The sequence below is a fragment of the Scardinius erythrophthalmus genome (genome assembly GCF_964197995.2).
Source record: "Scardinius erythrophthalmus genome assembly, chromosome: 16".
Classification (NCBI taxonomy): domain Eukaryota; kingdom Metazoa; phylum Chordata; class Actinopteri; order Cypriniformes; family Leuciscidae; genus Scardinius; species Scardinius erythrophthalmus.
Window position 1 is genome coordinate 2,136,559 of NC_138236.1, and position 24,314 is coordinate 2,160,872.

At 38.4% G+C, this 24,314-nt stretch overlaps 1 protein-coding gene across 1 annotated transcript in view; it reads right to left on the bottom strand.

Moving 5' to 3' along the window:
• Nucleotides 1–356: 356 nt before the first annotated feature.
• The window catches only part of LOC308703952 (uncharacterized protein), a 57,849-nt gene continuing 33,891 nt past the window's right edge, over nt 357–24,314 (bottom strand). The window contains exons 2-8 of the mRNA XM_081387999.1: nt 17,135–17,233; nt 14,713–14,838; nt 2,363–2,497; nt 2,157–2,275; nt 1,793–1,965; nt 1,333–1,436; nt 357–473 (exon numbers count right to left, since the gene is read on the bottom strand). Of these exons, the coding sequence (XP_081244125.1) occupies nt 461–473; nt 1,333–1,436; nt 1,793–1,965; nt 2,157–2,238 (372 nt within the window). The 5' untranslated portion in view covers nt 2,239–2,275; nt 2,363–2,497; nt 14,713–14,838; nt 17,135–17,233 and the 3' untranslated portion in view covers nt 357–460. The remainder of the gene's footprint in view (nt 474–1,332; nt 1,437–1,792; nt 1,966–2,156; nt 2,276–2,362; nt 2,498–14,712; nt 14,839–17,134; nt 17,234–24,314) is intronic.

Here is a 24,314-nt window from a genome sequence, read left to right on the forward strand (position 1 = left end):
CCCAAAGTGTGTGTTTTTGTGGAAAGTGCTGCATCATCAGTTATAAACTCAAACGCAATGCATCAGATAGTACGATGAATTAACATTTACAACTAAAGTGCACTAGAGAGCAGTGGCGTAAACTGCTAATCAAGATCATCACTCACTTCAAGATGCAAAATAAATGAATTAATGAGCGAATTAATTAGGCCTAATTAAAAGTACTCAAGCCAAGTCAGGCTTAAGGAAGTAGCTTGACGACTCACTAGTGAAGCCATAGGTCATGTCAAATAATGAATGATCTTCATTTAGCCATTTAACATGTTCCATTAGTTGATCGGATTTAGTGAAATAAGACAATGGAGGAGTCATATGTACTACTTTTATGATACTTGTATGCTGTTTATTTGTCATGTTTGGAACGTAGTATAAATCAAAACCCACTTCTGTATGTTAAAGAGCTGCTCAGACATTCATAAGATCATGTTTTGTTTCTGATGGAAGAAAGAAAATAGCAACAGGTTGAAGGGTGACTTAATGTTCATATCTGGAACAATTCCTTAAACAAACTCAACACGAAGCTGTCGAGAAGTCAAACATGATCAGTATTCCAGAAAAATAAACTCATGTGGATATATTTCCAAATGAAACGAAGTTTGGGCCAATTTGGTTTAAATAGCCAATAGCCTTCATTAGTGACTATCATGAGCTGTGACAGACAAAAATTATATTCATGCATTCATTCCACCAGCCAAAAATAAATAAAATAGATAATAAATAAATAAATAAATATATATAAATAAATAAATGAGGAAAATGAAATAAATAAATAAATAAATAAATACAAATAAATAAATAAATAAAAAACAAATTGAAATATATAAATAAATGAAACTCAATAAATGGAAATTAATAAATAAACAAAATGAAATATATATATATATATATATATATATATATATATATATATATATATATATATATATATATATATATATATATATATAAATGAAAATAAATAAATGGAAATAAATAAATAAATGAAAATCTATATATATATAAAATATAAAAATAAAATAAATGAATTGAAATAAATAAAATAAATAAATGGAAATAAATAAATAAATGAAAATCTATATATATATAAAAATAAAATAAATGAATTGAAATAAATAAAATAAATAAATGGAAATAAATAAATGCATGCATGCTTTTTTAAAACATCTACTGTAATATGAAAAGTACATGCAAAAAAAAAGAAAAATGAAGAATAATGCATAATGCAATACTTTTGAATGTCTGCCAACAGCAGTCGAGTAGTGGTTAACTAATACCTGTACTTAACACGCGTACCTCGACCTCATGCAATAGTCGGAAGCAGGAGATATTAGGAGGGAGGTCCTCATGTACACACCTCTGTGTGCAAGATGGGTCACTACCAGCTTTGGTCCTTTTTCCTGGAAAGAGAAAGTATATAAATTAAATGCATGCATAAATGCACTGAAAAATTGATTTAGTCAACTTTAAGAAGTATGAAAGCATATAAACATTCTCAAAGCTAGCAGACATGGACGAAAAGCCACAAAACTCCCATTTTGACTTGTTTAGGTAGGCCAAGCCGAAAGTGATTCAACAAAGAAAAGGCTTGTTAATGTCTGTTTATGACAGAAAGCTGCACTTCATTGACCTGTTACCATTTAACTAGATGATGATGTTATCCAGACATCTCAGTTAGTAGTCCGTTTCACTTTTCTCTTCTGAATTTAATAGAAAAATTCTCATAATTTAAAAGCACTGCCTGGAAAAACATCACCCGATGTCTCAGATGGGCCAGAGACGGTGCTGAAAACAGCTCTCCAATGGTTGTGCAAATTGAAAATTTTATTTCCCAAAGCCACAGTAGATTCTTCAGTTTGAGGAGATTATTGGGCCGCCCGCGGATCTCTAGAAGAACTGAACCCGCCACAACAGGAACAAGCTTTGTTCCTGAAACAGAAACAGAAGCAGAAACACCATATATATATGAATTAAATGCAAATTCAAGAACGTATTTTGGTAACAAGTGTTTTTCTTTTCCCCAATATAAATGTAGACGGTGTGATCTGACATGGTGTAATTGAAGTTGGCGGCCAGTGTAACGGGCAGAGCGCTAATTAATGGAGCCGTGCAACACTCACGAGCGCTTCTTCGTTGCTCTCGCACGACTGCTCGCTCCGTGCGGAAGCAAACCGGATTCTTCATCCTGCGATTACGATGCATCTTCCCCCTTCAAACAAATCTCACTCCTTTAAACTTCCTGCATTAAGAAACATTAACATATGGGCCATGTTTTAAAATTCAGCTGGCAAGTCACATGCTGTAAATGCATGAATTTATTTGGCACCTGGGGAATGCATGGTAAACATTTGGCAGTCATTATTGGTTCTCCGTTTGCGTATAGTACAGTACACTTAGTCCATTCCTCTTTCCTTCATTTCCCACCAGAGCAATCTTTCGTCTTGGGTCGCCACCGCAAAACCTTTAAACACAAGAGAGCATCCAGAGCGAAGTCACTCGCGTGTGCAAAACCACAGCGCTTCAGACTTTAATGATTCTCAGTCTATAGCCAGAACGTCTTCAATTATGCAAGACATGAAAATGTTGAGTTTCCCACTGACACTACACTAAATGTTTCTGCAGAGTTCACAGAGAACATGCAGCAAAACGCAGAGAAAAAGAGCACAGATATAGATGTAATTCACATGGAAGCCTGAGAGAGAATACTAGACATGGATATGAACTTTCTCCAGTCAGATTATGGAAGTAAAAATGGGTTTTGAAGCTGGAAGACATTTTGTTGACAGGGTCACAGTTAACATCTCTGTGGATTCTGCATGTAATGGGTGATTTTGTTAAATAAAATTCACCAACTGTGAGGAGGAAAGTAGTTTACATGTTGTCAAAGTAAAACATGATTCATACATGAATGAAGAAAATCCTTAAGAAGAAAAACAATTCATCATGTTAGATGATTAAACACATGACAGCGCCAAATGGAAACGGCAAAAATAATCATTGTGGAGTTTGTCTTGAAAATTTTCTTGTGAATATCTTTTTTTTTTTTTTTTTCATACCTGTGATATATGTCTTAACTAAGATACATATAGATCTTTCCAAACCACCAGGTAGACCTATTATTGCCAGAATGGGTTCTTTTCGGAATGGGTTGTTTTTTGTTGATTCATTTTTTTCACTTTCAATATCATGTTGGTTCATGATCATGTATCAAGTGGTTATCTGTGTGTGAGTCATTAGAGTCATTACTGCACGGAATTGATAGAGTAATTAGTTCCTCAATGAGGTCAGGTGTGATGGTTCACACTGATATAAATTGTATCTTTCTGTAGCCGCGCTTCCATTGCCCTTCAAATTGCGCAATTTGAAATTGCGAATTGAAAATACGCCCGATGGAAACGCGTCAATTTCGCAAAAACTCCCATTTATCGCAAAAAAGTTTTTCCGCTCGCATGAGGAGGTTTTTCAAGCAATTCGGAAAAGAAATATTTTGCAAAACTGCACTGGAAACGCATTTTCCAGTGCGTTTTTGCGCATTTACAGGTCACCTGTCGTAGATGACGCGGTGTGTTTGGACAGAATACGAGACTGAGATCTTTATTAAATTCATAAAAGACAAAATAATTACAGGAATAATGGATTCTAAACCTCAGATAAATGCCACAATCAAGACCTCGAAGCAGAAATGAGGGAGAAACACCCAGAAACTCCTCATATGAGCCGCTCACAAGTATAATAAGGGTCGTTCCTTACCATTAATGCTTGGAAAACACACATACGTCTCCTTTGATTAATAATAATGGCCAGTGCAGTGGCTGGGATATAGTACATAAACCTACCAACATCCGTTACCATGATTTTTGGAATGATTTTACTTATCGTGAGAGGAAAAAAAATGTAGTTTTAGTTGCATAACATCGGTTAATGGAAACGCCGTTATTTCGCAATAGTTTTTTGTCGACATTTAGAAAAAAAATCACAAAAGTTTTGCGCAAATCTGTAATCGCGCCTTGTGATTGTTGCTTGCCTGACGAAGACCCTTTGGGTCGAATCTTTGCTCTCTTTATATAAATCTTTGGAAGCAGAAGTAGCAGTGTGTCGATTTTTGTTTATTTTGAGTTCAAAAATAATCATTAACCACGTTTTGTAATAAAGTACCAGCTATTCTGTACCAGTACCAGTCTTCAATATGCTATATAGTTGTCACATGACCTCATTTTAAGTTAACTACATATTTCATATATTTTCTACATTTTTGTGCAAAAAATCTCTTACCTTTCGGCAGTCTGATCACATAACGGTCTAGAAAAGAAATGCTAAAAGTCACGGCTGATATCACTTCCGGTTCATTCAACATACTGGAAATGGAAGAATTATGGGATGCAATACTCAACACAGTATTTCTGGCCCAATTTGGAAGAGCATGCTATTTCCACCATCATAAAATATAGTATGTCATTTCAAATTTAGCCACTGCAGATTATGGCAAATGTAATAGGTCACCAAGTTATTCAATGACTTCAGAAATGTTGCTATATACTATAATGCAGCAATGGTAAAAGCAGTGTTAGTATGCAACTGAAGTCATAGCTAAAGTTTCCAAACAAGCAATCAGAAATCTGTGCCAGACTGATAAACGTTGATGCTGAGTTGTAATATAAAGAGCCCATATTGACTCCACCGGGACGCGATTATATCTTCATATAACACACTGCACACGGGCCGCAGAGAGAGAGGAAGGTAAACAGTGCCACCGTACTTGATTAAGTGACGTTATTCGCTGTCAATGAATTCCTCTGAAATGTCTGTTTCTCTCTCCCTGGGTTTCTCCATCTCATCTCATCACACACACCGAGAGCTCGTTCGGCTAAATGATAGCCGCCTCTCTCGGCTGTTTAAACACACGGTAATGACACCCGGCTCTCCATCACGCTGTCGGATGGGGCATTACCGCTTGTGAGGAGTTCAGAGATGTACGGCACACCGAGGAACCCACCGCTGACAAACCAATGAGCTCCAATGGAGCCATTACTTCATTTTAATCATAACGCTTAAGAGAAACAATGTGGGCATAAGACGCTGCGATATGCGTCTTTGCAGATAGTTAAGAATGCATTTAGCAGTTACCCATACACTTCATTATTCAAATGTTGCACAGGTGTAAATTAGTGCAAACGTGACATAATTGAAAACCGGGGCCAGCGGTCTGAGAGGAGGGATCCTACACTTCCTAAAAAAAATGTTTTTTTTTTTAATGGTTAAACAGGATTCGTTAAACAAGGATAAACATTTTAAATAGTATGCGACACTTGCAATGTTTCAGCCAATTCGCTAATTTATACACACATAAAAAAAAGGAATATTACAAAAAATTTAACAAATAAAGAGTGTTTCCATCCTATGTTCAAGAGAAATGAAAGCTTTAGCATAAGTTCTGCTGGGAAGACTCAATTACTACGTCACTTATTGCCTTCACTTCTATCCAATCATATTCTTATGCTCACTGTATAAAAGCACGGTACTTACACATGTTTGAGTTCGCAGATACTGAAGCGACGATTACCCCCATCCTCCCCACCACCACCAGGATGGTCCCGTCCATACCTCCCAGGGGGGGTCGGCTGCGCCCCTGCCTTCATCTTTAGGCAGGAATTGCAGATCCGATACTCTCGGATTATGCACTACGGACGGGGCCTACGCCAAATGACTTTGTAGTTTATCAGCTTGCTGAGCTGTCAATAAATGTATGGTTTATTGAAATAACTCTCCCGAGTCTTTCTGGTAGAACTAATTTTTATGCAATTTTCCAAATTTTGCAAAAGTATATGGATCAAATCCCAGTTATTTTTGTCACAAGACCTCATTGTGGTCAGTGTTGGGGTGTAATGCATTACTAAGTAATTAATAATAAGTAATTGCGTTATAGACTATGGAATAGTTCTATATAAAACAATAGATTTAACATCCAAATTTTATGTTTAATGTTAAAATGCATGTTTTTAATGTAACCTTCTCCCTTTAAATAATTTGGTCAGTTCAAGAATAATTTATGCAATTTTATACTATTTATTTGAAAGAATTAAAAGAGTAGTTTCATGACTTTCCTTGTATTGTTCAACTGGTTGAGGTTGATATAGGATTTAGACAGTAATTAATAAGTAATGCAAAACTTTTTAGATAGTAATTACATTAATATAATTACATTATTGAAGATGTAATTAGTGGGTAGTAAGTTCATTACTTTTTTTGAGTAACTTACCCAGCACTGATTGTGAGGTTTAATACAGCAAATGTCCAGCTAACATCTCACAAATAAATACAGCTATTTAGCATTTTAAACCAATTTTGTATATATATATATATATATATATATATATATATATATATAAATATAAATATAAATATAAATATAAATATAAATATAATATATATATATATATATATATATATATATATATATATATATATATATATATATATATATATATATACATTCAAAACCAGCAGTCCACTAAGAAAAGTCTGGAAGCAAATTGGGCCCAATGTACAGTATTAATATGAAGACATTTTCCACACTGATTTTTCACAGGTGTTTTTACCCCAATGTTGCATTACGCATTGTATTGTGTTTTAATGTTAAAGGAAATGTCTGTAAATTACTAGTACCATTTTTCTATAGATTTTTTTTTCTTACAGTGTATCTTGGGGGAAACATTTGTTTTGTTTCAACTTTTTGAATAACAAAAAAATTTAATAAAAAAAAATCAAATCCAATAAAATGAGTCAAGAATAGAGTCAGGTGCATTGCATTGTGGGATGTATATGCAGTCTGCACTAGCACGACAATTGTCCAGACAATTTGCATACTGCATTTCTAGTATGGCATTCCAGTGTCTTCTCCTGAGAGAAAACAGACGAGCTCAACACATGTAAATAGAAGTGAGCACTAAATGTTGGCTTGTTCTCCATTTCAGCAAGCATGCAATGAATTTGGCAGAACTTTCCAGAATGCACGGGCATGACGCTCTCAGTGGTGTTACAGACTATAACAGCTCATATCCTGATTTCAAGGATCAAACTTTGTTTCAAAAATCATTTAATCTCGTTAGACAAAGGAGACTTACAGGGTAAAACAGGGGAGAGAAAGCCTGCTGCAAAGATGCATGCAGAAACCTTCAATAGTGAGATGAACAAATTGCTACTCTGAATTTCCAGAAGACAACAGCAAAAACAATGGCCTTTTCTGAATGAAAATGTTTCTGTGAAGACAAGCAAACAAAAGCGGATGGCAGTGACACTCGCTATGGAAGGGCTTTGTTTGCAGATCATGTCTATGTATGGGTGTGTGTGGGTGTTTGCATGCTTCACAGGTGTGTGTTTTGCAAATACATATATCTATATATCTATATACACACACATATATATATCTATATAGATATATATCTATATCTATATATCTATTATACACACACACACATATATATATATATATATATATATATATATATACACATACATATATATATATACATATACATACACACAGTATAGAGAAATATATATATATATATATATATATAGAGAGAGAGAGAGAGAGAGAGAGAGAGAGAGAGAGAGAGAGAGAGAGAGAGAGAGAGAGAGAGAGAATATATGTATTGCATGTTGCAGCCAAATAAACCAGTAAACTATCATTAATAAAGAATAAGATACATAATTCAAGAAGAATATTTTACATTTTGTGTTGAAAAATGCAATGCACATGTTTAGGTCAGTGTTGTTTTGGAGAGCTACTAATGTAAAATAAAAGTCACTTTACTAGTGACCTCAAACTTTTAGACCCCACTGTAGAGAAAGAGAAAAAAAAACAGCAGTTTTGAGTGACATATCATACGATTTTCACGGCATATACTCCACATGTAACATGTGATACTCGGCGTGCTCAGATGTTATATAACAGGAGCTGAGAGCGTCAGGGAAGCTCCTCTGCCATGTAATAACATCTCTATCAGCCGTCCCGCGGGAACAGGGCCTGTCAGCGCTCGATCCACAGAGACTCATCCTCACACACACACACCTCGTTTGTTTAATGTTAATCGACTCGAGTCACATGCTGCTAAACACCATGACCTCACTCCTCAAACATCTCAGTCACATGACCTCACTCCTCAAACATCTCAGTCACATGACCTCACACAACAATCAGCACATTTTACACAGCGGTTTATCAACTTTGATTGCCTTCAGTACTTTAGTGAAGAGAACTAGTAGAGACAGATATAATGACAGACAGACAGATATAATGATAGACAGACAGATATAATGATAGACAGACATAACAACTGACAGACAGACAGACAGACAGATAGATATAATGATAGACAGACAGATAAACACAGATAGATGATAGACAAATAGATATAATGATAGACAGACATAACAATTGACAGACAGACAGACAGACAGACAGACAGACAGACAGACAGACAGACAGACAGACAGACAGACAGATAGATAGATAGATAGATAGATAGATAGATAGATAGATAGATAGATAGATAGATAGATAGATAGATAGATAGATAGATAGATAGATAGATAGATAGATAGATAGATAGATAGATAGATAGATAGATAGACAGACAAATATAATGATAGAGAGGCAAATAGATAAATAAATAAATGCATACAGACAGACAGACAAATAGATAGACATACAGACAGATGGATAGACAGACAGACAAATAGATATAATAGAGACAGACAGATAGACATATAATGATTGGAAGACAGACAGATATTGATATACAAGAGGACAAACTGACAGATAGATAAAACAAAAGACATGCAGACAGTAAGATAGACAGTCAGATATACAGTGAATGGATAGACAGTCACGCTGTTCTTTCACAGTTTCCTCGTTTGACTAGCATCATCTTCACGCCCCACTAGCGTCCAGGGTCACCTGACCTGTTGGAGACACCAGAGACTCTCTCTCACACACACACACACACACACACACACACACACACACACACACACACACACACACACACACTCCTCTGGTCCCCTGCTGAACAAACGTGTCGAAAAACTAAATGATCCCCATTGTGGAGCTGAATACAGTAGCAGGTGTTGGTTCCTCCCGCCCACCTCCACACACACACATACACACACACACACACACCACGTGCAGATGCGCCATCAAAGGCCAGCTCGTGAAACCGAGATAACAGTTTACAGAGTTTGAAGACTGACTGTAGAAGCACTTCCTCGCAGCTCTGAACAATGCGCTCGCTGAGGAACTGTTTTTAGGTCACATATGGACGGGCACACGCTCGAGAATCGACAAGAAAACCCGATAATGCCATAGCAGAGATGGAGGGAGAGAGAAAGGGGGGTGGAGGACGGGAAAAAAGGCAGTGATTGAATAACAGTAATTAAAGCGGTTATTCGTTCGGCGAGCACCTGCGTGAAGGATGATATTACTCCTTAATTCAGCTCAGTTTAACTTCCCTCAGCCGCTGCTTTTCAACTACACCTCATTAATCGCTGATTGGCATCGAGCTGTTTGCGGGAACAAAATGTTTATACTCCTCAAACCTCTTTCTCAAGGGCTAGTTTCATGTTTTTCTTTACCTTGCACATTATTCAAAGGCTGGATATTTTTCCCCGGTGTTTTTTACTGTTAGAGACGGGGGGAAACTTTTAAAGATTCACGTTTCAATGAAACAAAGAGAGCGAGATCTGAAGCGGTGTTTCGGGATAAAACCAGTGTTCGCTTCAAGCCGTCCATTGACTTTTAATACGGAACCAAAGCTGTGAGAAAACCTTGTGCAGGAACACACAAAGGTGGTTAGTTTGTGAGAATAACCACATCCAAAATTGACATCGACACAAAATGCAATTGAAAAATAATAATGGCGGTTTCCGAACATACGGAAGCCCAAGAAGGCCATGTGTTATTTTTCTGCATTTCTTGTTTTCTTGAGATCGAGACTTTTGTTCTCACGATTTTAACATGGAAATCTTGACAAAACAAGAGAGAAAAAGAACTATTGCATGGCCTTAAAAAAAAAAAAAGAGCATAATATTAAATAATTAAATATTATAACATACTAGCAAAATAAGACAGAAAATAACAAATGCACGGCCTCTAAAAAATACTTAACTAAATGCATGTTTGCTTCCGCCATGGAATAAGTAAAAAAATGACTTGACTTTTTTAGAATTGCATGATATGAAGTCGCAATTGCGTGTTAAAAAGTCCAATTCTGATGAAAAATAGACTGACTTTATATCACGTAATTGTGAGAAACAAAAAAAGTCAGAATTGCCAGATAAAAAGTTCCATAGTAAAGTTCAATCATAAAAAAGAAGCTGTTGTAGTTATCTAAATATTTATCGGGATCCATTTCAGTAAATGTTTACTGAATGCTTCTACATTAAGACAGTTCTTATTCCTCGTTGTGTGTTAATTTACAAATAAAGCAATTCAAAAAAGGGGAACCTGATGGCAAAAGTTCAAATGGGCAAAGTGACAAATAAGTCCAAATCAGTTTCACTGCCGTCCGTACATGCGTACGGGTGTAAGTGAGAGAGAAATGGAGCATCTGCACTTTAATGTTCAATATTTACTCGTCACCAGCAAGTGCTAATGCAGAACCCCTTGACGAGACATTGAAATGCTTTCAGATGAGACCGATTTCTTCTTTTTAAAAAAACTGACGCTTCTTATTCGGGAGAGAATACCTTCTGTTTATTGGATTTTCAGCCATTTCATTGAGCTCCATCCTCTTTTTAAGGTGAAAATGAAGAAATGGTATTGAACAGCGCGGGTTTGTGCATCATATTGTGCTTGATGCAATGTAGGTCAGTGTTCTGCAGCGCCGCAGATAAGACACGGGGAACAAGTGTTGTGTGTACTTACAAGCAAATATCTGTCAAAATAGCAATTGACAGATCTACAAGAGCGCTTTTGGCTTGGGACGTGTTTCTCCGTCATTAGCATTTTCAAAAAAAACAAAAAAAAAAAAGGCCAGAGATTTGGGCCTATCAGCCTTGACTCGCTGCAGAGCTGGGCTGGCCCAGGTTGTTATCTGTTCAGTACAGAGGTGCAGATGTTTAGCGAATGGATTTGCTGATTTTTAAAGGGAGATGAGGGGGGAAAAAGAGAGAGAGAGCAAGAGAGAGAGAGAGAGAGAGAGAGAGAGAGAAGAATCAGGTACTAACAACAAGCCTCTCCAAAACAAGCCTTCAGAATTTCACAAACCGCACCTTGTGTGTGAGTGAAGCCCGCAATATTTTTTGGAAAAGACACAAAAAAAAAAAGCATGAAAAATGTTTATTCACTCTCCAGTGTCCCGAGGGTCCACTTCAGCGCCGCCCTGGTGGACGAGAGGAAGGGGAACAAATGTGGCGCTTTAGGTGGTGTAGGGATGTGGCTGGCAAGTGAGCCACCTTTGTCTGAAGCAATCCTAGCGTAGCACACACACACACACACGTGGAGGAATTCTGGCCCTAGTGGGGCCAAGGGGGAGGGACATTCGCCCCTGGCCAGAGAGAAAGAGGGCGCCTGCCTTTACTGAAGCATAATCACGCGCATCAGTGTTTCCCGCATCGAGAGCGGCGTTATACTGACAATAAATAGTCAACACAATTTTATATTGCGTCTTAAGTGCCGATTTGATGACACAGGTTTGAATCGATCAGACGACTCTGAATCGGGCTGAATGAATCACTTGCATACGCTACCATTCAAAAGTTTGGGGTCGGTAACATTTTTACATGTTTTTTAGCCAAGTCTGCATTTAATTTGGACAAAAATACAGTAAAAATAGTGAAATATTATTACAATTTAAAATAGCTGTTCTCTATGTTAATATATAGTCAAATGTAATTTATTCCTGTGATCAAAGCTGAATTTTCAGCATCATTACTCCAGTCTTCAGTGTCACATGATCCTTCACAAATATGATGATTTGCAGCTAAAAAAGCATTTATGATTATTGTTCGGCTTCATATATTTGTGGAAACCCGTGATACATTGTTTTTTCAGGATTATTTGGTGATTAGAAAGTTAAAAAGAACAGCATTTGTTTTAAATAAAACATTTTTTGTAACATAATGTTACAATGTCACTTTTGATTAAAGCATCCATGCTGAATAAAACCATTTCAAAAAACAAAAATCTTACTGACATCAAACTTTTAAAACAGTAAATAAATATATATTACTATACTTTTTTTTTATATAATATATTATGCATTTGGCAGATACTTTATCTAAAGCAACATATTACATTCAAGCTATACATTTTTTAAAATAAATTCATGCATTCTCTGGGAATCAAACCCAATGCTCTGCTATTTGGGATACAGGAAGAATATAATAATAATAATAATAATAATAATAATAATAATAATAATAATAATAATAATAATAATAATAATAATAATAATAATAATAATATAAATAAATAAATAAATAAATAAATAAATAAATAAATAAATAAATAAATAAATAAATAAATATATATATATATATACAAAATAATAAAGCTAAACTGTAATTAATATAATATATTATAAGTAAACACTGATACACATGGAGAAACCGTATCCGCCTAGGCTTCATTTCACACTTCAGCAGAAGTACAAAGTGATCATTATAAAATGATAAAACTCATTCAAAATAGAGCTCAGTGAAGGTGCTTTTAAAATTCAGACGTGTTATTGATTGAATGAATCACGGTAAAGATGCTCTCATGACTAATCAAAATATATTTCATAAAAAAAAAAAAAAAAAAAAAAATAGAGATGCAGGTGCTTTTGAAAATGTATTCATTTCATACCATTTCCCCCATAATTATTTTTCATTACTGCTCTTCATTTGGCCTGTCTATTGAGTGGGTGTCCAAACTAACAATTAAACTATTGTTAAGAGAACAGAAAGCTGGAGGAGTTGCCATTTCAGGAGATAATAATCAAACATCACTTCACTGCAATCACTGTTAAACTACTTAACCCTCAATTGCAACGCAACACTCACGCAAAAACTACGACCAACGACAAAAGTGCTCAACAAGAATGTGAAACTTCTTAATCCATTAAAAGTTGTGCCTGCCGACTGTCGCAATATTCCAGCTTTACATGTGCTTTTCTCCTCTTCCGGCTCGGGTGGGGAATGTTTTCTTGGCCTGCGTCGAGGTCTGACAGATGCTGCCCATCCGAAAGACTCTTGACTCTGCCAAAAATATCAGGCAGGAATTTAGGGAAGGCAATCTATTATTTAAAACAACAAGCGACAGTTCATATGCTTCTGCAACTCTGGAGCGCGTCGCAGAGAAAAGCCCGGAGCATCAGACTTTCCTCAAACTCGCCTCGCTGCGTTTAGCTCCCCGTAAGCCCCCTTCAACCGCATAATGACTTCTGCACCGAGACAATATAAAATAAACACCTTCAAGCCGCTCTATTAGACAACACTTAAAATCATTCCTCTTCTTTTTTTTTTTTGGTTTGGTTTGCGGGGGGAAGGGGTGGCGTCTTAATTACTTCCTTGTTGGAGTGAGCTTGAACGTTAACGAGGGATGCTCCTTTCTCTCGACGCGAGCGTGTGTAGTTTATTCGTATAATCAGCTAGCTGTCGGAGACTGGATTAGCCCCTCCACGGCGAGTGAAGTGTTTAACATGGCACGCACGATGGGCTCAAACAAGCTCTCTGCCTGCCTTCTCTCCACAAACACTCATTGTCATTAATTTGATTTGCTTATCGCCCCCGTCCCCCCCTTTAAAAGCTCTCCGCTTCGCATTCGACAGCCTTGCCTTTCAAAACACCAGTGCAAATGATTGCACCTGCTGCTAAGAATTACCAGGTAAAGATTAAAAAAAAAAAAAAAGTTAAATTAAGATGAAGAATTGTAAAATGTTTCCAGTTGGAAGCGTGTTGATTACTAGTGCTCCGGTCCTGCAGGATTACCTGCGATTTATCCTCATATTTTGGGATGCCTCGCCCTCCGCGTTACGCTCTTCTCTCCGGGGGCCGACGAAAGCAGCTTGCGTGCACCTCTGCCAAAAGAGTTTATTAGAGCAAATGGTATTGTAAGCCCTATGGAAGGCATACCTTATGTGAAGATTTAAAAGATATTAAGAAGATTGTGAGGCCCAGAACCCAGGTGTGTCGGGTAATAGTCATTGTCTTGTACATGTGTGCGAGGATGAGACGGGGCAAGGTGCCAGCGAGAGAGGGTAGAGAACACCCCGGGCGCCTCTGTAATTTACACACAAGTGAATAGATTCCTAGACGCTGCCGAGCCTTTACTAGCTCTGCTTCATATTACCAGGATAATAGAGTAATATGGGCGAGATAAACGCACGTGGGATCGACCATGAGTTCAGCACCTCATCTGGTTGAGCAATGCGTTTAGACTATAATAGCAATTGAGAGTCCCTGATTGGACTAGCAGCCCATTGAGAACTGTGCATGTATGTGTATGTATATATATATAATATAATATAATCTTACATTGTCCTGTTGTTTGTCTTGAAATTAGTAGCGTTGTTGCTCAGGATTTGGCAAATAAATAAATAAATAAATGCAAATGTGAAGACTTGGCCAACATTTCAAACGCTGTACCTTTGTACATGCTTAATGTGTATTTGTGATGCTGTGCCGGTAATTCACCTCCAGACTCAAGGGGGCGATAGAGTTCCCCAACCATTGTGTTGCCATCTTTGCTTCATGGGTGCTCGGTTCTGGAAATTTTTTTTTCTAGGTTATCACCTGAGCAATAAATGCCATGCAGTCAACCTGTATTAGGGGGGAAAAAAGGTCAAAAAGGTCACTGGTAAAACATACAGTACTATAATAAAATGAAATGTTACTCTAAGCATGCAAAATATCCTAGTCCACACACAGCTACTTTTGAACCAGCATCAAAGGCAAAAAACTAACACACATAATGGTGTAGTAATGAGAATTACCAGCAGGGACAAATGCTCATATAAACCACCAATCAAACCTTCACCTGCCGGTTATTAAACAAGCAGACATGTCTCAATTCACTTACTTATACTACGCCCTAGAGCTGCACGATAATGGCTAAAATAATAATCAAGATTATTTTACTCCAAATTATAATCGCGATAATTAATCACGATTATTCTCATTTGAGAAACTATAGAAAAATTAGAAGAGACAGTTAATGGTTTTGCACGAGTATTTGCGCAAAATCCGAGCAGATTTGGTTTACACGAATTTCCCCAGCAAAGTGAGTAAACATAATAATATGCAAAATTGGCCAGTGATTTGACAGCAATACCCGCCAAAGTTAATTTTTAGCCGCATTTGGCGGGTTGGCGGGTGTTAATTTCAAACCATCAGACTTCATAACCAACTACAACTTTCTCAGAAAGCAAGTCAATACAAATGGCATGATTTAACGTTAGATGAGCGCTTTGTGATGTGTCTTCACATTATAAGCGACACATTTCGGTTGAAAATGAGACAAAGTAACGTTACAGATCCAGATCGCTCAGCAAATACGTACTGCAAAGAAAAATATTCTTAACTTACTTGTTGATACACACTGAAAACGGGCAGTGGCTGTCGTGTTTTCAACTGATTCACGACACATCATGAAAACAAAAAATAGAACAGTGAAACTCATTTAGAAACAGATTTAGTCACAGTGGCTTGTGAAGAAACAGACTGGCTGTATAACAATTTCGTGTAAACAGAATATCGCTGTGGAGATCAGTGCTTTTTCCGCAGTGTAAAGCGCGCGCACAGGGTTGCCAGATTGCACCGACTAAAGCCCAAGTTATACTTCTGCGTCGAACTTACGCCGTAGCTACGTCTTAGGCTGTGTGTAGCGCGCGTACCCTTCGGCGTACCCTGACGTTCACCTCTCCAAAAATGTAACAACGCGTCAACTCTACGCGGACGCAAGCGCTGTGATTGGTCTGCTAGGACCGCTCCCTCGGGTTTCACATGCTCCCTCTGCGCGCGTGAACGCGGACAACGACGCAGAAGTATAAATGAAAACCAACGCGTTGCCTACAGCGTAGAGGCTATGGCGTGAGTTCGACGCAGAAGTATAAAACAGGCTTAAGTAAAACACGGGGCATAAAATGTAAGAGAAAAGCTCTGTTTGGGTAATTTGGGAGATTTAAGCTATTCAGATCTGGCAACCACAAACATCAGTGCTAGTGGGGACTTGTTTACAATGCAAGATAATGCAAATGTCAAATAAAAAAGCGTTTTCAGGATTAAAAACGAGCGGGCAAATATCGCGACGATTTTTTTTAATTAATCGAGAGAGGTAGATATCATCATCGCGATTAAAATACGATTAATCGTGCAGCCCTACTACGCCCTAAAAGTGTGTACTCTTTTTTTTTTTTTTTTTTTTTTTTTTTTAAGAAGAAAACGTAGATACTTTTGAGTGTGTAGCAAAAGAGTACACAAGTACTCATACAACTGAGTCTTTGTTGCATCTTGTCACAGTAAACTGGCCTGTCAATCATCTCGTCAAAGATAAAATCCTCCACAATTAATTTCCTACCGTATCGGAGAGAAATGCAGAATCGCGGGTCTTTCAATCGGAGACTCTCCTCATATTCATGCATAATGATGCATTTAAAAGCCAAACGGATCTTCATTAAAGTCCACCTTGTCATTGCAGATGCAGCACGGATAACATTAAATCAATATTTTTCTATCAGGTAAAACTTTGATTAGTCACTCAAACCCTTTATCTAAACCTCACACCGTCGGTCGCGCATATCCGCCATGTTTTGTAGTTTTTTTTAACACTTTTTACTCGTGTTTGTAGTTTCTCATCCAAAGCGCGGTGGATTGTGGGTAATATTAGCTGTTACTGTGAGCATGGATCCACACTTCGAAAATCCACCGGGAATAGTAGGACTTTTGACATACTCTTTTCAACATGCTTTCTTCATACTCTTTTCAACATACTATATGAGATAGGATACTTTGGGACACACTTATTTTAATCTCACATACTATTTAGGATGGATAGTATGGACTTTGGGATGCAGGGCTGTTTGACCTGAAAGTGAAAACCGGAGAATGCAACACGTACCTGTGTCTGAGCCGCAAGAAGCGAATCTGCGTGTGTTTCAGGCCTTAGCCATAATGATAAGCGCCTGCAATTATACAACCCGCAAATGAGTCTTCACTCCTGCAAAAGAACACAGACGCAACTTTTGATGGTTAACAACAACCTTGGAGTGAATATATCGTTGGCATTCAGCATGGATCAATGACGGGGGGCTTTTTGTGTCTAAAATACTGAGCATCTGAGTACTGTACCCCCATCAACATCTTATCCTCATTATGCTAAAACATTATTCCATGTGCAACACCTGCGGAATAAATTTACCATTCAGATTTGCTAGGGATGATCAAACAAGTCTGAAACACTGTCATTATTTCTACCTCCAACACGCCAGTGAAAATGACTAGTTTTCCTAGGTTTGCGGGAATTATCAATTCAACTGGAAGTAAACTTCATTTTATAGGTTTAATTTGCTTCATTTTCGATAGGGAAAAAAAAGCAGCAGCAAAAGCACACCTGAACAAGTCCACATTCGACGTTCCCTGATTGAGGTGCTCAAATGAGTTTTAAAACAAAGCAAGACAGGTTTAATGCGCCCCGGGGAACACAATACTTCACTAATGTGTCATTGTTTCGCTCCTTTTAACAGAACTCGAAGATCGCCGGGAGAGCTCGGCAAAACGAGGAGGGCAGGAGCGTCAGCCGCATTCATCCATCTGGAAGACGGCAACAAACAACATTTATCCAGCTCGGCACCGGCACGCTAACCTCGCAACTCAAAAGCTAGATAAAAAGAAATGAGAGCTAATGAATTAAACCTCCCCAGATATAATTCTGTATTGGCGGTAATCAGGCGCTTCTGCGCCCATGAATATACATGCCCAGCATCAGCTGAAATCCTGTTGGTGGTCAATATTCTTGAAGCTCTGCCAGCGTGGGAATATTCCTGCTTCGTTCTTCTCTGCTTTAATGTTATCAGGTAACACACACTGGCATTAAATCCACAACATAATAAAAGCCCTTTCTGGAAGCCTTCAGAGCAGACAATGCGGCTCTCGCCGAAAGCCCTTTAAATGTTCCTGTTTAATGTCATTACGGAAGCACGAAGCACGCAGGCTTGTCGAAGCTCAGCTTGAAAAGGGAAACCCTACACAAGACCTCAAGGTACATTTGCTCAGACGAAAGACAAAACGAAAGGAAGAAAGCAAACAGAACAAACAAACGAGTCGGTTTATTACGTTGGGGAGATGAATGGCAAAGCAACAACTCTAGCCATCTCCGCTGACAGCTTTTAAACCCAGAGATTTGTGCACATTAGTCACACATTTTAGGAAGAAGGTGCTTTATGAAGTGCATTGATTGGGATTACAGTTCTATCTTTTCCTGTCGTTCTTTCATTCTAAGACCTGTCGCTGATTTCAGGGTTGCCAAGCGCTTCCTCAAAATAAAAGAACCGGGGCGCTTTTGTCCTTCGTTTTCTAAAATGCAAATGCCTTTTGCATTAAGAGGTGTAATCTACGATTAATATATTTTTTAATGATTCTAATATAGGCGAAGTTCTGCTGTTTATTAGCTTAATGCAGTCATTTGCAAGCCTGAAATGGGAAACGAACCCCAACATGACCAGGATTACGCGCTGATGTGTCTGTAAGGATTTAAATACATTTTGTTCATTGTGAAGAAAAACAAAAACCATATACCCGACAGAAGCGTTAATAGAGCAAATGTGCATTTCAAAATAGGGCTTTGGTGTTGTCTAAAGGACATTTAACTAATAACTAACTTTTGCTTCTAATGTCTATACGATGTCGTTATTAACGAATCTGGGACGAATTTCTTAGCAAACCAAAGTCCACAAAGCAGTGATGCCGCCTGAATTATTCATATTAGCGGTCAATCCGACAAAAATAACAGGAATTCAGCTCGCTTTTTATTTTCCCGTAATCTCTTGAGCCTTATTTTGTAAGGACGGAGGCTGACTTTTGTGGATGTGGGAAATCAATAGTGCTGCCGTAGGGCAGGCTCTCATTTATGTAAGAAATGCCAAGAGGCTAATATTAGAATCATAAACAAAAGCTTTGTCTTTTATTCCCTATGAACCATTCAACATAGCAGCGGATTAAAGTGTGGATGAAATACTATATAGACAAGATTCCCTCAGGACTGGTTCCTCCTCTTCGGCATTCTCTCGGAGGGGAGAGAAAGAGAGCCCACTGCACCTTAGTGCTGAAAGAGAGGAGGAGGAGGAGGAGGACGACAAGGAGGAGGAATTAATTTCTGCCCTCTGGGAATAACACACACGGGATCTCAAGAGTTTGAATGAATCTACAAATCTAGCTCTGAAAAGATTAAATAAATAAGCAGGGGGAGGAAGGCGAAGCTGATCAATGTGCATTCGGCAGCGGCGGTCCCTTCTGTTCGCCTTGCTTGGAAATGGTCACAGAGGACATGAAGTGACGCATCCACCTTAAACACTGATGAGCTGGAAAAATTAAAGCTTTTTATTCAGTTTCATAGCTGAGATTCCTTAGCATTCTGCTAAGTGGCAAAAACCCCACACAAAGTTTATGGAAAAAAAGCGGGGGCGACTCTTAATAAGCAATTTCTTTATGTCGTGACAGGAAGTTTGTGATTATCTACAGACAACCTGCTGGGTTTTGGCAAAACACCCAATGAAGCTCCCGGACAATAAAACACAATTAACTGCTCGCCACCACAATACAGTATATAAGCGCCTCGGATCAAAAACAATACACCTGGAAATAAAAGGCACGAGGAAGTTCAGCAAAATAGGTGATTGTGAACCCAAAGACTCCAATAATCCACTCTCATTCGCTGGCGTACAGAGGGAAGCCGGTGGGGTGAGGGACTGTGGGAAGGGATCAGAGAAAATGAGCGACTGTATTGACACACGAATTTCCGCACAAAGTCGTGTGCAACTGCTCAGTTCATGTGTCAACAGCGTTCATTCCACTTAGTCCCTGCACTCACAACGCTTATCTCGCTTATGATCTCATTTCATCAGTCTGGCCATGTTCCCCAAGAGTCAAGCTGTCACCCAGTGCATCCAATTTAATGATGTGGGAATGAAACGGATATCATTTCGTCTTAGTCTCGAGATTGGCCTTTGGTGAGTCGCCTCCAAATACATTTACGCTACAAATGGTCATTTCAAGAAGCTGACAACATAAAAAAAAAGCACTATTACTTCCAAAAAGGGACACCATTTAGATTCCCTGCGACTGCCTTGAAGTTTTGACCTGCTGGGAAATCTCCGACTTTCCCAAGATCCAATCTCTAACGGCGAAGCAATGTAGATTTAATCATAGATTTTAAATCTATGCATATCTCGAATTTAAATTTGATTCAAATCGAGAATTTGAATCGAATCGTGGGATTTCAAAAGATTCACTAACGATTCACAAAAGATTCAAGTTTTGACCAGCTTGAAAAGTCTCCGACACCTTTCCCAAGATGCGCCCCATTCCCAATCGCAAATGGCGAAGCAATGTAGATTTGATCATAGATTTTAAATCTATGCATATGTCGAATTTAAATTTGATTCAAATCAAGAATTTTAATCGAATCGTGGGATTGCAAAAGATTCCCACCCCTATAAAAAAATGCACTTTCACTTCCACAAATGGACACAATATATGAAGACTTCAGATGCAAAAGCCTCTAAGTGCCATCTGAAATTTCTATCAAGCTTGTATAGGTTCAGTAATTTCACTTTAATGACAATTAATAGGTCATTTTCATTGCCATTACAGTGAAATAACTGAACATAAACATACGAGCTTGATAAAAATGATCATTTTAGAAGAAAATTTCAGATGGCACTTGTGAAGTCTACATATGTTCCCAATCGGCCTGCGATTACCTTGAAGCTTTGGCCTGCTTGAAAAGTCTCCGGCCTTCGACACCTTTCCCAAGATGCGCCCCAGTCCCAAACGCAGAGGGCGAAGCAGTTTACACACACAGCATTATCTTGTCCTCTTCTAGCCCAAGCTACTCCCACCAGGGCATTGTGGGAAGAGTACAACTGTTGCGAGTGGGTGGCACATCTGTTCCCAGAGACAGCCCATGCCCTCGGGGGGTCAACCTGCAACACAGCTATCATTTCACATCCTCCTCTAATAACCGCTCTGATATTCCTGTCAAGTTGAAGACAAAGGGTTCGCATAGGGTTGCCTATTGTCTGATCAGAGGCATAGCAATTTTAATAGTGGGTGTATTAAGAGTCATGTTTGTCATGCACTGCTCTATCATTCCATCTGGTGCATGCTTCTCAAGTAACACGCATTTAAAATATGGAATATGTTAAGTGCAACTATCATCGGGTTGCAAGCACCATATGCGTAATATTGTGTGCTTAACATGTTTCCAAAACTATTTACACACAACAACCGATTGCGAACGGCTGCATCCACAAAGGCCAGTGGGCGGTGAGCGGAAACAAAGGAGAAACTTTCTCAGAAACTTACAAGCTGTGAATTTGGCCGGTACAGACCAGCACACGCGCTAACGATAATGCAAATTCTGTTTCGCGAGTGCCCTAAATAGACTGCCAAAGAAGTTCTTACCGCGGCACGGGTTCGCAGATGAGCTGGACCGAAGCTGCTGAGGTAAGTTTGATCAGGAGCTGGAGGTGCGGATACACGTGTGGGTGTTTGTGTGTCCGCGAGTTTAGGCGCTGAGGGGGAGCCGGTGGGCTTGGGTAGAAGAGGGCGAGTAGAGAGCGTGGAGGATGAAAGATGGAGTCTAATCCTCCACATGTGGCTGCTTTTTCTTTTTTTCCCTTTTTTTTAAGGAAAGCCAACTGGAGCCATTCTTTGGACTGTAGGCCAAGGGCTCCAGGAAAGCATTGCCCCGAGCCAAAGCACACAGTGTGAAATGAGAAGCTAAAGCTTGAATGTGCTTTTGTTTATCAGAAAAATGCACTCTAAGTGGGATTGGCAGTATAAGGCCCAAACTCCATAAGTCATATAGACTGGCATGGGCCGGAACTGGGAATGTTGCAGAAGGGAGGTTTCAGGCAGGAATAAGGCTTGCCGAGCCTCTGGCAGGCCCTCAGCCCGACTTGCTCGCTCCCTAATCTTCACTCCAGCACAAAAGGAGGATCAGCGGGGTCAATCTAAAGTAAGGAAATGTGGTCACACGTTGAATTGGGGGGGGGGGGGGATCTACGTGACTACGTCACACACAGTTCTGTCGGAGGATGCTAAATTGCGAAAGGCCCCTACAAAGCCTTCAGAACTGGGCCAAGGACTGATCAATCTCAAACAATAGCTGCGTTCCTGGACTCACACAGTGATGGGATTCAGACGGGGCGTTCACATTCACATCAAGCGGCTTCTGTTGCACGAACAGAAGCACAAAGTCAGGGGAAAGTTAGCGGCTTACAAATTGGCCACTCGGCACAGAGTGTTGTGCATTATTTTCAACAAAATGATTTGGGTATGTCAAATTTAAATACTTTAAGGATTGCAGATGGAGTGCCAGGAAAGCTAAAAGAAATGATGCACGCCTCTGCATTTTAAGCATTGCAGCATCTGAAAACCAGACACTTTAATGCATCTGTTTGGTTTGGGTTTTTCTTCTTCTTTTTTTTTTCAGTAGAATGTGCATAAAGGTGATGTAAAATACTTTATGCATCCACAACTTACAAGTAAGAAATGTATAGGTTGATGCATAGACCCGTGGCTCTATTTGAGACTGCCTGAGTTTATCATTTTCTTGTTTAACCAATGGCGGTCAGTAAATCAGCTATACTTATATCAAACTCTCCAACATTAGCCAATGACAAAGTCATAAATATTATTCAAAAGATCATGACGATAGCAGCAAATGACAGATAGGTGAGCCAACTCTTCTAGAAAGGGCACCTGAGAAGGTAACCGTCGACCAATACGAGGGAACGCTGAACTGACTGGAGTGTCTACAAACAGATTGTTGATTTGTCATTCATCGGCCCTCTGAAGGATCCGGCTCTTTTTAAACAAGTCTGTGCAAACAGAGCAGACGCACACATTCTCAATGCATGCCTCTCAATGCACCGTTCCATGAAGAGTAGCGGGGCACACCAACAGATGTATGTCTAGACATCGATCTGCACCGCATCAGGGAGGAAGCAGAAAAGTGTTGTTAGACACTGATCTCTGGTGCCAGCTGCTCGTTTAAATTGCCTTGTTTTACAAACAAACTGACTCTTAGAACTTTCTCGCAGTTAAACATGAGGGAAGAACGCCGCGGCTGACACGTACAAAAGAGACTCGAAATTGGGAGGCAGTGGAATGTGATGCGTTTCGTACAACAAAGCCGAACAGAAAGAAACGCCTAAATGCAATATTCCCCCAGTTCGTAGGCAAGAAAGCATGAAACGTAGAAAAGGTCACTGTTGTTCAATGCTGTTTTATGGAAAGTGCATGCGCTACAGAACTCACGTTTAAGAAGGATCTAATTGGAAGTGAAGAAAAAAAAGTTCTAGAACAAAAGGCTATGAAAAGAAACAAGGTGCTTTAAAAACATTAGGTTTTATTGGCTAATTAACAGAAATGTAATGAGCCAATTGCGGTGAGTTTCATGAAAGGAGAAAAAGTGCAGGAACTGCTGAGAAAAATAGAGAAAGATAAATGAGTGTTTCAGATTGACAGGGGTGATTAAAAGCAAAGCAAGGTAATATGAAATGACAATAACTGGATATAATCAGCCAAATCTAGTCCGTTTTAATAATATGAAGTGATGATTTTTGGTAATGATGTAATACCAAATTAGCAAAACAAAAAGTAGTAATGTGTCATTGTATTCTAATTGTTATTCTTGAGTAATCGGATGTCTTAATGACGTAATGTGAATTTCAGAAGTTTTGCGGTTTGTTGGACACCAGTGATGATTTATATATTTATATATATATTTTAGAAAATGTGATATATATATGATATATATATATATATATATATATATATATATATATATATATATATATATATATATATATATATATATATATATATATATATATATATAGAAATTGATCGTCACAATCAATACATGCAAATCACCTTTAAAACAAAGAATCTTCCAGGCTAGTTTCAAAACAAGTCATGTATTCAAAAATAAAACAAAATAAAAATGCCTTACAATAATTTTTTTTTAAACCTTTTTTAAAGGAGTAATTATTCTGATTAACACCTAGGGTTGT